At 37.8% G+C, this 13,874-nt stretch overlaps 1 protein-coding gene across 3 annotated transcripts in view; it reads right to left on the bottom strand.

Moving 5' to 3' along the window:
* The window catches only part of MCC (MCC regulator of WNT signaling pathway), a 242,071-nt gene that overhangs the window by 8,282 nt on the left and 219,915 nt on the right, over window positions 1-13,874 (bottom strand). For all 3 annotated transcript variants that reach the window (XM_074280684.1, XM_074280683.1, XM_074280685.1), the window contains one exon: window positions 1,711-1,833. In XM_074280684.1, the coding sequence (XP_074136785.1) occupies window positions 1,711-1,833 (123 nt within the window). The remainder of the gene's footprint in view (window positions 1-1,710; window positions 1,834-13,874) is intronic.

Genomic DNA, 13,874 nt, shown 5'->3' with positions numbered 1-13,874 from the left:
AAGAAAGCAGGTCAAATAGGCTGAAGGACAAATTAGGATAGGGACAAGACCTGTGACTTCATCAATGCAAAGTAGTGATCCTTTATGAAACTTAAGTTTTAAAGACTCCCTAGAGCTCTGAAAGGTTAAATGATTTGGTCAGGGTCACATAGCTAATGTGTATCAGTATAGGATTAGATGGTTTCCTGGCTCTGACAGCTTCTACCCATTAATTCTGCTGCCCATCTGTAATTTACGTTAAAAAGAATCTAACTGAATAACTGACCTAAAAAAACCCCAAAGATTAAAAATGACAAATTCTATGTATATATAAAAATATGTAATAATATAAAAATACATGAGTTTCTATATTATCTATATCAGACAAGTTTGATCTTTACTTAACTAGTAATACTCAGAAATATAGCATATGAGTTTTTATAGTTAAATTCCTATTCTCCATCATTCTAATTGCTTCTAGCAGTATAAGAAGCGATACTAGCAATTTGAAGTATAACAGAACAGTTATAGCAAACAGAAAAGATGGAAAAGTTAAAGAATGGGAGGAGGCAAGAGGAAAGATAGAGAACCATTTTTTTCCCTTAATGATTCATAGTAGGCAGATAGACTGAAATAAAAAAGACAGATTGAAATAAAAAGAAAAATTGCTCCCAGAAAAGTGAGAGTCAGGTCACTTAATAACAAAACAGGTTCACTCCTGTCTGAGAAAAGATAGGATCTAATATATCTATATTATGGATCCAGTGACAGAAAGGATCTCTCTGATTTGCCCCATGTTTGGTTTTCCTTCTACCATATATCACCTCTTACGACGGTACCCAGGTTATCCTTTTTTGACTCTAAGACTAAAAACAGTTCTTAAATGTAGACCACTTAGACACTAAAGGCTATAAAACATGGAATGAGATAGCTGGGACCAACTTCACATTGTTTTTTACATTTGGAGCATACCAAGCTTGTATTGGTCTGATCAGCCACAATTAGACACACTGTAACTCAACTCTAATGTAGTATTGTCAAGAAAGGACAACAATTTGAAACTAGCTAACCCCTGAGGATAAAAACAAAACAAAACAAAACAAAACAAAAAAAAAAAACAAAGAAATACCTTTTCAGGAAGAGCCATGTCTATTTGCTCTGGATTTTGGGGCAGCTAACCAACCTTTTGGAGTGGGACAATGTTTTTATACAATTTTATATTGAAGTGGAAAAGCACCCCAAATGGGATTGTGAGAAATCTTTGTAGTTAGAAGTTTATTACTAGTTCACTCCCTACTGCAGATGGTATTTTAACAATCCAGATATACTGTCCTAAAAGACCTGAGACCTTGACAACCCGATAAGCTTAAAGAAATACTGCTAGTTGTCTGAGAATGACCCCTTAGAGTAATAACTTTCTGCCTTCTGTTTAGAATAGAAATTCCTTTATTATGACAAATGTATCAAGAAACATTTTGATGTCTCTCTTCTTTCTATAAATATGTGAACCTGAGGCCACTCATTACTGACCCCTCCAATCTTGCTGTTGGGGGAATCAGTCCTGGCCAGTAATAAAATGCTCTTAAAACTTCATTATTTTGGCTGCCCTGTTTTTCTCTCGCCTGGGTACTTCAATATAATTCTTTGTATATTAACCAAAGTAAAAATATGGGAATGAATATACTTGGCAGCCTCCAATTAGAAAATCAAACAGATTTTGTGAATTTTTACCTGTTAGCTCTTTTCAGATCATTAACAAACTCAGCAGACTGCTGGTGTCGGATTTCACTGCTCTTCGTCAGTCTTTCCAAGGCATTCACAAGCTCCTGGACTCTGGCTTTCAGTTTCTTCTCCCTGTGTTAAGGGAAGAGGCATTGAGGGGTCTGATGATGGTGAGTGTACTATGCTGGATCAGAGATAAATACAGTAGGTGATAAAATTTGTAAAAGGCTGAAAGGATTCCATAGGGCTGGAACTCTGAAAAGGTGTACTTGAATCTAAGACAGCAGAGTACATACATAAGGCTAAGTGCCTATTCAATGTGATATAATGGTTCTATAAATATATACTTAGATGATATGGTGATGTGATGGCTCTCCTCACAATTGGCGTGCCTGCTGAATGTGTTGCAGTGAGATAACCAAAGGGAAGGATTGGAAGGCCAAGAGAGAGAGTCAGAGTCTCTCTGCTACAGCTCACTCAGCAGGGAAGACTCCAATTTCCAAACTCCAGAATCCAGGATAGATCTTTGGATGAGCCACATGGCAGCTTGCCTGCCTCCTTCCCTTCTTCTTCTAAAACCCAAGGACTTTGACTGATCCTGAGGCCCTCCAGAGAGCTAGCATGGACATTACAACAATTTACTTATAAGGACATGTATTAATGATGTTCCCATCCTCCCTAGAATATTTTCATGCTTTACTACCTGTTTATATTTCAAACAGTACAAGAGTCACAGAAATAAACAAAAATAACAGTGGCCGAGGTTAATAAGACACATCTATTAGGCATCTTCCATGAAACCACAGGATAACGGGTTAAAATACATACAGGGTGTCCTGGTTATTGGTCAAGAAGATCTAACAATATATTAAGAATCACAGGAAGGGCAAGATGGTCTGGACCAAGAATATAGTTCATCTTCTAGAGACTGAATCTATTTTTGTCCATAATTGCTAAAAAAAAGGGAAGAACAACTAATCTCCATTGTCAGCTCTACAATAAACCTAATTTGTGGGGGGAAAAAACAGATGTGGCTCTAATCTCCAAGAGAGGAACATGGAACAACTGTGGATAGTATGTAAAACTGAAAAGAGATGGCAAAAATAGGTTTGCAAGGTACTTAATACCCCATATTTTATGTACTCCTTACAACCACCTTGTGAATTAAATATCAAAAAAGTATTAATCTCATTTTTATAGATAAGGAAACTAAAGCTCAAAGGAGTTAAATTACTTGTTTGTGTTAAAACAGCTAGTAGGTTGTAGTGGCAAGATTTAACATTGCTACTTTCTAGCAAATTTCCACTACTTATCTCCTCTTTTCCCCATTGTGACATATTGAGTCAGGTCTACACTGTCCTCTCTTGAATCCCTAGCCTCTTCTCTTTTCACTGACTAAGCTTCAGCTTTGGATCACTCTCACAATCTGCAGTCTTTGCTCTTATACATGTGCTACTAAACAAAGCTGCAGAAAAATCATACAAATATTCTGACTGGGTCTAATGCATATTTGAGTTACATAATCCTAACTGGGCCTTCACTGCTACAAGGTAATTGTTCCATAGTAGCTATTTCAAACTTTTTCATTTTTCCTTAAATTTCCGTAGATAGAATACTGGGTCTGGAGTTAGGAAGACTCCTATCCCTGAATGCAAACCTGGCCTCAGACATTTACTAGCTGTATGACCTTGGGTAAGTCACTTAACTGAGTTACCTTATCTGTAAAATAAACTGGAGAAGGAAATGACAAGCCTTAGTATCTGCCAAAAAACCCCAAATGGGGTCACAAAGAGTTGATAAAACTAAAAATCATTAAACAAACTCCCCACAGTTCCCTCTCTCCAACCCTAGGCTCCCAGCTGAGATCCTTATTACATGTTTTACAGAAAAAAAGCTATGATCTTACTCTTCTCCCCTCTTCCTCATGGCATATCATTTATATATCTTCTGTCACTATCTCCTCCTTTGCCTCTCTCTTCTATCATAGGGTGGCTTTGCTCCATACCAAGACTAAACATTTATTACTGGGTTCTAAAAGTCAATATTAAAATACAAGATGAGAGAGGAGGGGAAACTTAATTAGATAGTAGTTTTAAAAAGATCTGGGAATTTTGATGGACTGAAATCTCAGAATGAGTCTGGAGTTGCATTAAGTTTCCAAGATGACTGAGAATATGGAATACTATATTCAGGTATAGATGCAAATTTAGGAAAGTTGTTGATAAGGCAGAGAACATCCAGAGAACAATCAAAGCTATGAAGGATCTTGAATCCATGTAACATGAAAATTAGATACTTAGCTTGGAAAAAAAAAAATTAAAGAGCATTGGGACATGATAATGTCTCTATGAAAAAAAAGTTTGAACTTACTTGGCCACAGAAACAAGGCACAATGAGTGAAGGTTACAAAGAGAAAAATTTTGGCTTTATATCAGGAAAAAAATCTTAAATACTAGAGCTATCCAGAAGTAGAAGGGATTGAGTAAACCATCTATTACAAAGTATACCTAAAAGGAATCCTTATTTTTGTTTGAGTTGACATGATGGCTGCCAAGTTTTCTTCTAACTGTAATATTCTCTGGTTCTATTATAAGCATAATAATACATATAGCAAATTCTAAACTGGGATTTTCACCCCAATTTCCTGGGGTTTGAACCCCAATTCCTGCTAAGTGTAGAGCCCATTCCACTGTCACAAAATGTTGTGCTTTTGTTTGTTTTTGCCAAGGCAATTAGGGTTAAGTGACTTGCGTAAGGTCACACAGTTAGGAAGTGTTAAGTGTTTGAGGCCAGGTTTGAACTCAGGTCCTCCTGACTTCAGAGTTGGTGCTCTATTCATGCATCACCTAGCTGTCCCTATGTCACAATTTATTAAGGTATACAAAGCAGTTTCTTCATTATCCCTTGAACTGAAGTCTCTTGTTTAGGACTAGGTAGCATTTTTCTATATTGCAAAAAATTTGTAGATGACAGCATAATTTGGCAATTGTTATACTATCGAGTTAAGCATTTATATTTTTTTGGTGGCTTACTGTGGTTTGTCACAGGGTACTTCCCAGAGTCTTGGTTCCTTACTATGCCAAATATTTCATGGCTGTTATGAGAATTATACCAAAGAGTATAAAACTATAGAAAAGTTTGTTGGCAGTACATCTGTCTTAAATCTATAGAGAATTACTCAGTGTAATCACTGTTGGGGATGCTGTACAAGAGACTTTTATTTTGCTTAGCTTGCTTCATCCAGCAGCTACTAAACCATTGCTTACAAATGGGCTATTACTCAGCTACCATCATGGGTTTTTAATAGTTTCCTAATGAAGAAATACTTTGGATTTCTCAAAAGCTTGGGATAAGAGAGAAGGAAATCTAAAATATCTAATTCAATTGTTATCTTGAAAAGTTAAGATAATTATTTAATTGAGGATTCTTGAGATTAGTGGCTACTGGTAGGTAAGGCTAAGTCAAAGATAATCTGGGTAAGACATGGCTAGGCAAAGCTGGGAACATATGCATTTGTATCAGAGAGGATAAAGAACACTTTAGTACCAAAAAGTTTTGATTTATTCACTTATGCATTCAAAAAACATTTATTGGGCATTTACAAAGTCTACAAAATTTTCTGCAATAAAACATACTAAGTACCATTGTAATATTCTCTCTAAAATGTAATGTTCTCTGTTGAGGTTTTCTTGGGGGTCTCTGGATGCAGTCTTCCTTTCAGTTCAGTAATCACCACAAGTGCAGCCAGAGATTAAAGTTTACTTTATTGTCTCTTTCCAAGTCTTGTCTCCTTTCCTGGGGCCTAGTTAGCTTTCTTAGAGGCCTATCTCTCTCCTTGGTTCTGAGAGCTTAAGCTCCTGCTGCCAGTCCTTTGTCTTCTCTGCTTCTGCCAGCTTCTTGAAGTCCTCCTGAATGTCTTGGTTTCTGTGGGGGAGGCAGAAGGACCGCTACCATGGTCTCTGTCTTCCAGTTCTGATTCTGGCTGAGTTGGTCTGAGCTTATATGCTCTCTTATCAAAGGTGTGAATCTTGTAGAATTATGGTAGGTACTAAGTACATGTACTGAACTAGACAACTGTTAAGCACCATGCTAAATTAGATAACTATTGTCTATCAATTCCACTGACTTAGTACCTTGTAAGAATCCTTAGTTTCAAATTCAGAGCTCTGGCCCATAACATCTCCTGCTTTCTTTTGTTTATGACTTCTCAAGGAGGTGAGACCCCTCCCAAGAAGGAGGTGATCATGCCTTCCCTGACTGCTCAAAAAAGGGGTGAAAACACTATAAAAGGAGGTAATCATGCCCTCCCTGATGTCTCAGGAAGGGATATAAAAACATCAAAGGAAATGGGAAATCAAATCAGATTAGCGGGTTTCTGAAGGGTCTCACTCTTAAATCCATCAACATGGGAGATATTGTAATATTGTAATAATATTGTAATATCACAATTACATAAGTGCATAGCAATATAACACAGGCTGGTAGTGATGTAACAAATAATATGAATCAACATGAGGAATTATACATGCCCATAAGTCCTAGAAATAGTCCAAAAATGATTCCTGTAAGTTTTGAAGTCCCGTATCAGTCCTATGAACAATTTTTCATCTCAGGGAATCCAATAATTCCTGTTGGTTTTAAAGTCTGTAATAGTCTCGTTATCAGCCATGCTCTTTCAAGGTCAGATGTTTCTTAGGTCTTCATCTTTGTTTCAAGGTTTTCTCTTCTTTCTGTCTCTCTCCACGTGCTTGCTGCCACCCATCTGTTTTTTTTCTCTATCTATAGAGATACAAGCAAACCCTTTCTCCCAAACAGTTAACCTATCTTGTCCCTTTCTAAATCTCTTCTCATCATTAAAGTAACTACCGATAGTATAAAATATTTAGGAATCTCTCTGCCAAGGGAAAATCAGAAACTATATGAGCAAAACTACAAAACACTTTCCACACAAATTAAGTCTGATCTAACCAATTGGAAAAATATTAAATGCTCTTGGATAGGGCAAGCAAATATAATAAAGATAACAATACAACCTAATCTATTTATTTAGCACTATACTGTTAGGATTACTAGGTGAGAACTCAGGTTGTCTGGATAGTGACAAGGTGAGAATTCAGGTTGGACAATTACAAGGTGAGAACTCAGGTTGACTTGATAGAAGGAGTAAGCTCATTGGCTGAAGTGGTTCTTCCCAGAAGCCCTTGCATTATCCCACGCCCATTCTCTGGGAGGATAAAAGAGAGGACACCCAGAGATAGAAGAAGACTCTGCATTGCATCAGGCTTGACGGGGCTCTCTGCAGGAAGGGAAGTCACTTCTCTGGACAAGAGTTAACAGCAACTGCCTGGAGACAACGGTTCGTTACAGGAAGAAGAATCTGTTGGAGAGATTTGAGTAGAAGACACAGCAGATCTCTTCCCAGAGAGCGATCTGGCAGCTTCTGGAGACGACAGCTCGCTACATTTGGCGTCCACACGTGGGGCCAGGACTTTTGCTTATTCTGACAAGAGGAGCTAGACCAGACCTTCGCAATTTGGCACCCGAACAGGGACAGACACGGTCCTGATTCCAGTGGAAAAGCTTCCGATCCAGATCTCAGTCTCTCTAACCCAGAACCATGAGTAACAAAGAAACTTTGTTAAAGATTAAGTGAGCGTGCTAATAGATAAATAAGGAACTTAAACTTGTTAAGGGCTAAACCAGGAATCTCTTATAGCTGAAATGGGGAAGATGTTAGCTAAATTCAATCCCTGGACCTCAGCCGACTCAACCCCAGCCCCAGAAGCAACCTCAGCTCCACCCCCATTCAGGAGTGGTACTATAGAGAGTATAATCAAGATAATTGAGGAGCAGAGTTTACTTGTAACCTGGGTACAGATTGCTAAACTCTTGGCTGCATTAAGACGCACATCCCCTTGGTTCTTAGAGGAAGAAAAGATAGATGTAGATAAATAGAAGCTAGTGGGATTTGAAATGAAAGAATTTCAAGCAAAAAATGGGCCTCGTTCAATTTCTGCAGAAGTATTTTATATCTACAACATAGTTCAATTAGCCTTAAACTATCAAGCAAGTTGTAGGAGAAGGAAAAGTTTTAAAAATGAACAGAGGAGGAAGTGTGAGGAAAAAAGGAAAGATCAAGATCTTTCCCTAGAGCAAGAGGATTTAAATGAGGAATTATGGTATGATTCTCTTGAAGAAGCTTCAACTCTGCCTAGAGAACAGATTATTGACAGGCCCACATCAACCCCACCTTCAGAGGTGGAGGAAGGAGGGGAAGAGGCAGAAACACAAACAGAATTGTCTGTGAAGCAGCCTAAGCCTATGACAAGATTAGAAAAAGCATTAGTTAAAGCTAAGAGAGAAGGACAGGATATAAGTGATTTTATACATGCATATCCTGTGATTGAAAATATTGACTCTGTAGGTAAAAAAAGGAGAAGATATGCACCTTTAGATTTGAATAAAATTAAGGATTTGAAAAAAGGTTGTACCCTTTATGGGGCTACATCAGCTTATGTTAAAATGTTACTAGATGGTTTGTCTTATGAAGTCCTAACCCCGAATGATTGGAAATCCATAGCAAGGATATGCCTGGAACCTGGAGAAAATTTATTATGGCTTTCGGAATTTCATGAATTATGTAAAATTCAAGTCAGATGCAATTTGGAAATAGGAGTTAACACACAATTCACTTTTGAGCACTTGGCTGGTGAAGGTCGGTATGGAGAGAATTCAGAACAGATTAATTATACCATGACAATATATGAACAAATTGCTAAGGCTGCAATAAAAGCTTGGGGTGTCCTTCCTGGACAGAAAGATCGTGGAGAGGCTTTCACTAAAATACAGCAAGGTCCCAATGAACCTTTTGCAGATTTGGTGGGACGTTTGCAAACTGCTGTCAAAAGAACTATTGGAGAAAATGCAGCTACAGAAATAATGACCAGACATCTGGCTAAGGAAAATGCCAATGAGATTTGCAAAAGAATTATATGGGGATTAGACAAAGATGCTCCTTTAGAGGAGATCATAAGACGCTGTGCTACAGTGGGAACAAATGCTTTTTACACCCGGACAATGATGAATGTGGAAAGGCAGGGACTTCTAGAGAAACTCGGCGATGTTTTCAATGTGGAAAAATTGGACATCTAAGAGCTCAGTGTAGGTATGGAGATATAGTGAGAAGACAGGGTGAAAGAAGACCTAAAACCCCATGTCCAAAATGCAACAGAGGACTCCATTGGGCATCAGAGTGTAGAATAATTCAGGGAAATGGGATGAGGGGCCCAGGTCCAGGGCCCCAGGCAAAAAAGACTTGGGGCATGATGGCAGCTGATGTTACACCCAAAGAGCCTTTAGAAGGTCAGGACTCTGATGTGATCAACCAGCAGAAAAGCAATCACATGGCAGAAAGGGATTACCCAATCAGTCAGCCAAAAGACAATCAGATTGCAAAAATGGATTACACTTGGGGAGAATACAGGCCTTTTAAACCAACAGGTAAATGCTGTTAACTCTTGTCCAGAGAAGTGACTTCCCTTCCTGCAGAGAGCCCCATCAAGCCTGATGCAATGCAGAGTCTTCTTCTATCTCTGGGTGTCCTCTCTTTTATCCTCCCAGAGAATGGGCGTGGGATAATGCAAGGGCTTCTGGGAAGAACCACTTCAGCCAATGAGCTTGCTCCTTCTATCAAGTCAACCTGAGTTCTCACCTTGTAATTGTCCAACCTGAATTCTCACCTTGTCACTATCCAGACAACCTGAGTTTTCACCTAGTAATCCTAACACTATACCAATCAGACTCCCAAAAACTATTTTAATGACCTAGAAAAAATAACAACAAAGTTCATGTGGAAAAACAAAAGATCAAGAATTTCAAGGGAATTGATGAAAAAAAAAAAAAAATCAAATGAAGGTGGCCTAGCTGTACAATATCTAAAATTATATTATAAAACAGCAGTTACCAAAACCATTTGGTATTGGCTAAGAAATAGAGGAGTTGATCAGTGGAATAGGTTAGGTCCAAAGGATAAAATAATCAATAGCTCTAATAACCTAGTGTTTAACAAACCCAAGGACCCCAGCCTTTGGGAGAAGAACTCAATGTTTGACAAAAACTGCTGGGAAAATTGGAAATTAATATGGCAGAAACTAGGCACTGACCCACACTTAACATGGTACACCAAGGTCAGGTCAAAATGGATTTCATGACTTAGGAATAAAGAATGAGATTATAAATAAATTAGAGGAACATAGGATAGTTTACCTCTCAGACTTGTGGAAAAGGAATGAATTTATGTCCAAAGAAGAACTAGAGATCATTACTGATCACAAAATAGAAAACTTTGATTATATCAAATTGAAAAGTTTTTGTACAAACAAAGCTAATGTAGATAAGATTAGAAGGTTCAGATAAAGGCCTCATTTCCAAAATATTTAGAGAATTGACTCTAATATATAAGAAATCAAGCCAATTCTCAGATAAAGAAATTGAAACTATTTCTAGTTATATGATAAGATGCTCCAAATCATTATTAATCAGAGAAATTTAAATTAAGACAACTCTGAGATACCACTACACACCTGTCAAATTGGCTAAGATGACAGGAAAAGATAATGATGAATGTTGGAGGGGATGTGGGAAAACAGGGACACTGATACATTGTTGGTGAAACTGTGAATACATCCAGCCATTCTGGAGAGCAATTTGAAACTATGCTCAAAAAGTTATCAAACTGTGCATACTCTTTGACCCAGCAGTATTGCTACTGGGTTTATATCCCAAAGATATCTTAAAGAAGGGAAAGGGGCCTGTATGTACAAGAATGTTTGTGGCAGCCCTCTTTGTGGTGGCCAAAAACTGGAAACTGAGTGGATGCCCATCAGTTGGAGAATGGCTGAATAAATTGTGGTATATGAATGTATGGAATATTATTGTTCTGTAAGAAAGGACCAGCAGGATGATTTCAGAAAGGCCTGGAAAGACTTATATGAATTGATGCTGAGTGAAATGAGCAGAACCAGGAAATTGTTGTATACTTCAACAACAATACTATATGATGATCAATTCTGATGGATGTGGCCATTTTCAACAATGAGATGAACCAATCAGTTCCAGTAATGAACTGAACCAGCTAGACCCAACAAAAGAACTCTAAGAGATGATTATAAACCACTACATAGAATTCACAATCCCTCTAATTTTGTCCGCCTGCATTTTGGATTTCCTTCACAGACTAATTGTACACTATTTCAAAGTCCGACTCTTTTTGTACAGCAAAACAACTATTTGGTCATATATACATGTACTGTATTTAATTTATACTCTATCATATTTAACATGTATTGGTCAACCTGCCATCTGGGTGGGGGGGAAGAACGGAAAATATTAGAACAAAAGGTTTGGCAATTGTCAATGTTGTAAAATTTACCTATGCATATATCTGGTAAATAAAAACTATTAAAATAATTTTTAAAAATAAATCTCTTCTCATCACCTGGAAATTACATTGGAGCTGCTTGCATTGGACACTGCCCTTCTGTTGGGTTAAAAAAGCCTGTATTCTCCCCATTTGGAATCCCTTTCTGTTATCTGATTGCTTTTTGGCTAATAGATCATGTAATCCCTTTCTGCCATGTGATTGCTTTTCTGCTGATTGATAACATTAGAGTCCTGAACTTCTGAAGACTCTCTGGGTATAAACTCAGCTGCCATCTTGCCCCACCTGGTTTTTGTATGAATCTTGGAGCTGGGCCCTGCCTCTCATTTCCTTGGGTCAATCTAAATTCTGAGGCTCAGTGGAAACCTCAGTTGCATTTTGGACGTAGGGTTTTAGTTCTTCTCTCACCCTGTCTTCTCACTCTATCTCGATGCCTACACTGGGCTCTCAGATGTCCTATTTTTCCACACTGAAAGCATTGACAAATCTCTCTACAACTCCCTTGCCAAGAGCGACCCTGTCTTTCCATGTTCATCATAGACTGGGTACAATAAGCATTTGTGTCCACTGTGGCACAGTGTCTTATGATCTCCTCATATAATTCTTCTGCAGACCTCATTAGCATTTTCCTTAGCCAGTTGTCTGATCATTATTCTTATAGCTGCACTTTTTCCAATGGTTCTTGTGACAGCTATCTGCAGATGTTCCACAAAATCAACAAAAGGTTCATTGGAACCTTGCTCTATTTTGTTAAGGCTTCCACTCCATCTTTCCCTGGGAAAGTGCCCTAAGCTTTTATTGCAGCTATAGCAATTTGTCATACACTGCTATGGGGTAATTAATTTGTGCTGAATTACCTGCATACTGACCTTCACCTACTAGTTGGTCAAAAGTGATTTGTATTTTAACTCCAGTTTGCAATAGCCTTGGCCTTGAATCCTACATAATTCACTATACTCCAAAAGCCAACACAAGTTTTGTCCAGGTTCTAAACATGTCCTTGCTATGGATTTCCAATCACTAGGGGTTAAGATTTCATAAGCCAAACTCCCTAGTAACATTTTAACATAAGATGATGTAGCCCCATAAAGAGTATGACCCTTTTTCAAATCCTTAATTTTTCCCAGATCAAAAGGAGTGTATATTCTCCTGGCTTGACCTGAAGAGTCAAGCTTTTCAATCACAGGGTATGCATTTATTTTTAAATCAGAAATATCTTGTCCTTCATTTTTTGCCTTAACCAGTACCTTTTGTAATCTTGTCATAGACTACTTCATAAATGGTGCTGATTGTGTTACTGCTTCTCTGCCTCCTCCTTTTCCCTCCACCCATGAAGGGTTAATTGAGGAAAGTAGATCAGGGGATGGGGAATACCCTAAAGATTTCTGCAGTGAAGTACCACACTCAGAATTGTACTTAACTCCATTCTTACCTGATTCTTCATCCTTTTCACCTAGTTTGTCTGGATCCTCTCCCTCCTGCACTTTCTTCTTTTTCCTTATTCTATAACTTATATAATTTCCTAAAGCCAGTTGTATTAAATTATATGTATAAAGTGTTTCTTTGGAAATTGAGTCAGGTTCATAATCACTGTAGTATTCACATAGTTGCTTTCCTACTAATTTCTACTCCTCTAGATCCAATTCCTTTTCCTTAGAGAACCAAGGAGATGCGTGTTGTAGTATTTCTAAAAGTTGAATGATCTGTTCCCAAATTACAACCAAACCTTGGTTTTTCATAAGTTTGACAATGCTTTCTACACACTTTCCTTGAATTGGAAAAAAAGGTTGTTTTCTAAACATCTGTCCCATTTTAGCTGAAATACTACTTTAGCCCTTAACAAAGTTTCCTTGTCTATTTTTGTACTCACCCTAATTTCTGGGTCACAGATAAAGGTTCTTGGTTCCACATTCTGGCACCAAAATGTCATATTCTCTCTAAAATGTAATGTTCTCTGTTGAGGTTTTCTTGGGGGTCTCTGGATGCAGTCTTCCTTTCAGTTCAGTAATCACCACAAGTGCAGCCAGAGATTAAAGTTTACTTTATTGTCTCTTTCCAAGTCTTGTCTCCTTTCCTGGGGCCTAGTTAGCTTTCTTAGAGGCCTATCTCTCTCCTTGGTTCTGAGAGCTTAAGCTCCTGCTGCCAGTCCTTTGTCTTCTCTGCTTCTGCCAGCTTCTTGAAGTCCTCCTGAATGTTTTGGTTTCTGTGGGGGAGGCAGGAGGCCTGCTACCATGGTCTCTGTCTTCCAGTTCTGATTCTGGCTGAGTTGGTCTGAGCTTATATGCTCTCTTATCAAAGGTGTGAATCTTGATACTATGATAGGTTACTAAGTACATGTACTGAACTAGACAACTGTTAAGCACCATGCTAAATTAGATAACTACTGTCTCTATTAGACAAGTAAGTCTAAGACAACATCAAAATGCCAAGATAATCATACTTTGTTGGAGCTAAAAACTGAAACAAATAAGTAAGTGCCCATCAATTGGGGGAAAGGTGAATAATTATAAAACATGAAATGATATCATACAATAAGAAAGGAATTTAAAGAAATGGCAAATGAATTATAGGAAGTCAGGCCAAGTGAAATAAGTAGAACATAACATATATGAATATGGAAATGAATAGATAACTAAAAAGAAAATAAATTCTTTAGTAATGGAATAAAGCAATGATGTTTCTGGAAAAGACATAATAAAATAGAGCTTTCTTCTCACAACAAAGATATAAGAAC

The sequence above is a fragment of the Sminthopsis crassicaudata genome, chromosome 1, assembly GCF_048593235.1.
Source record: "Sminthopsis crassicaudata isolate SCR6 chromosome 1, ASM4859323v1, whole genome shotgun sequence".
In the NCBI taxonomy this organism is placed as follows: Eukaryota; Metazoa; Chordata; class Mammalia; order Dasyuromorphia; family Dasyuridae; genus Sminthopsis; species Sminthopsis crassicaudata.
Note: the sequence above shows the minus strand (reverse complement) of the source record. Positions and strands in the feature narration are given on the sequence as shown.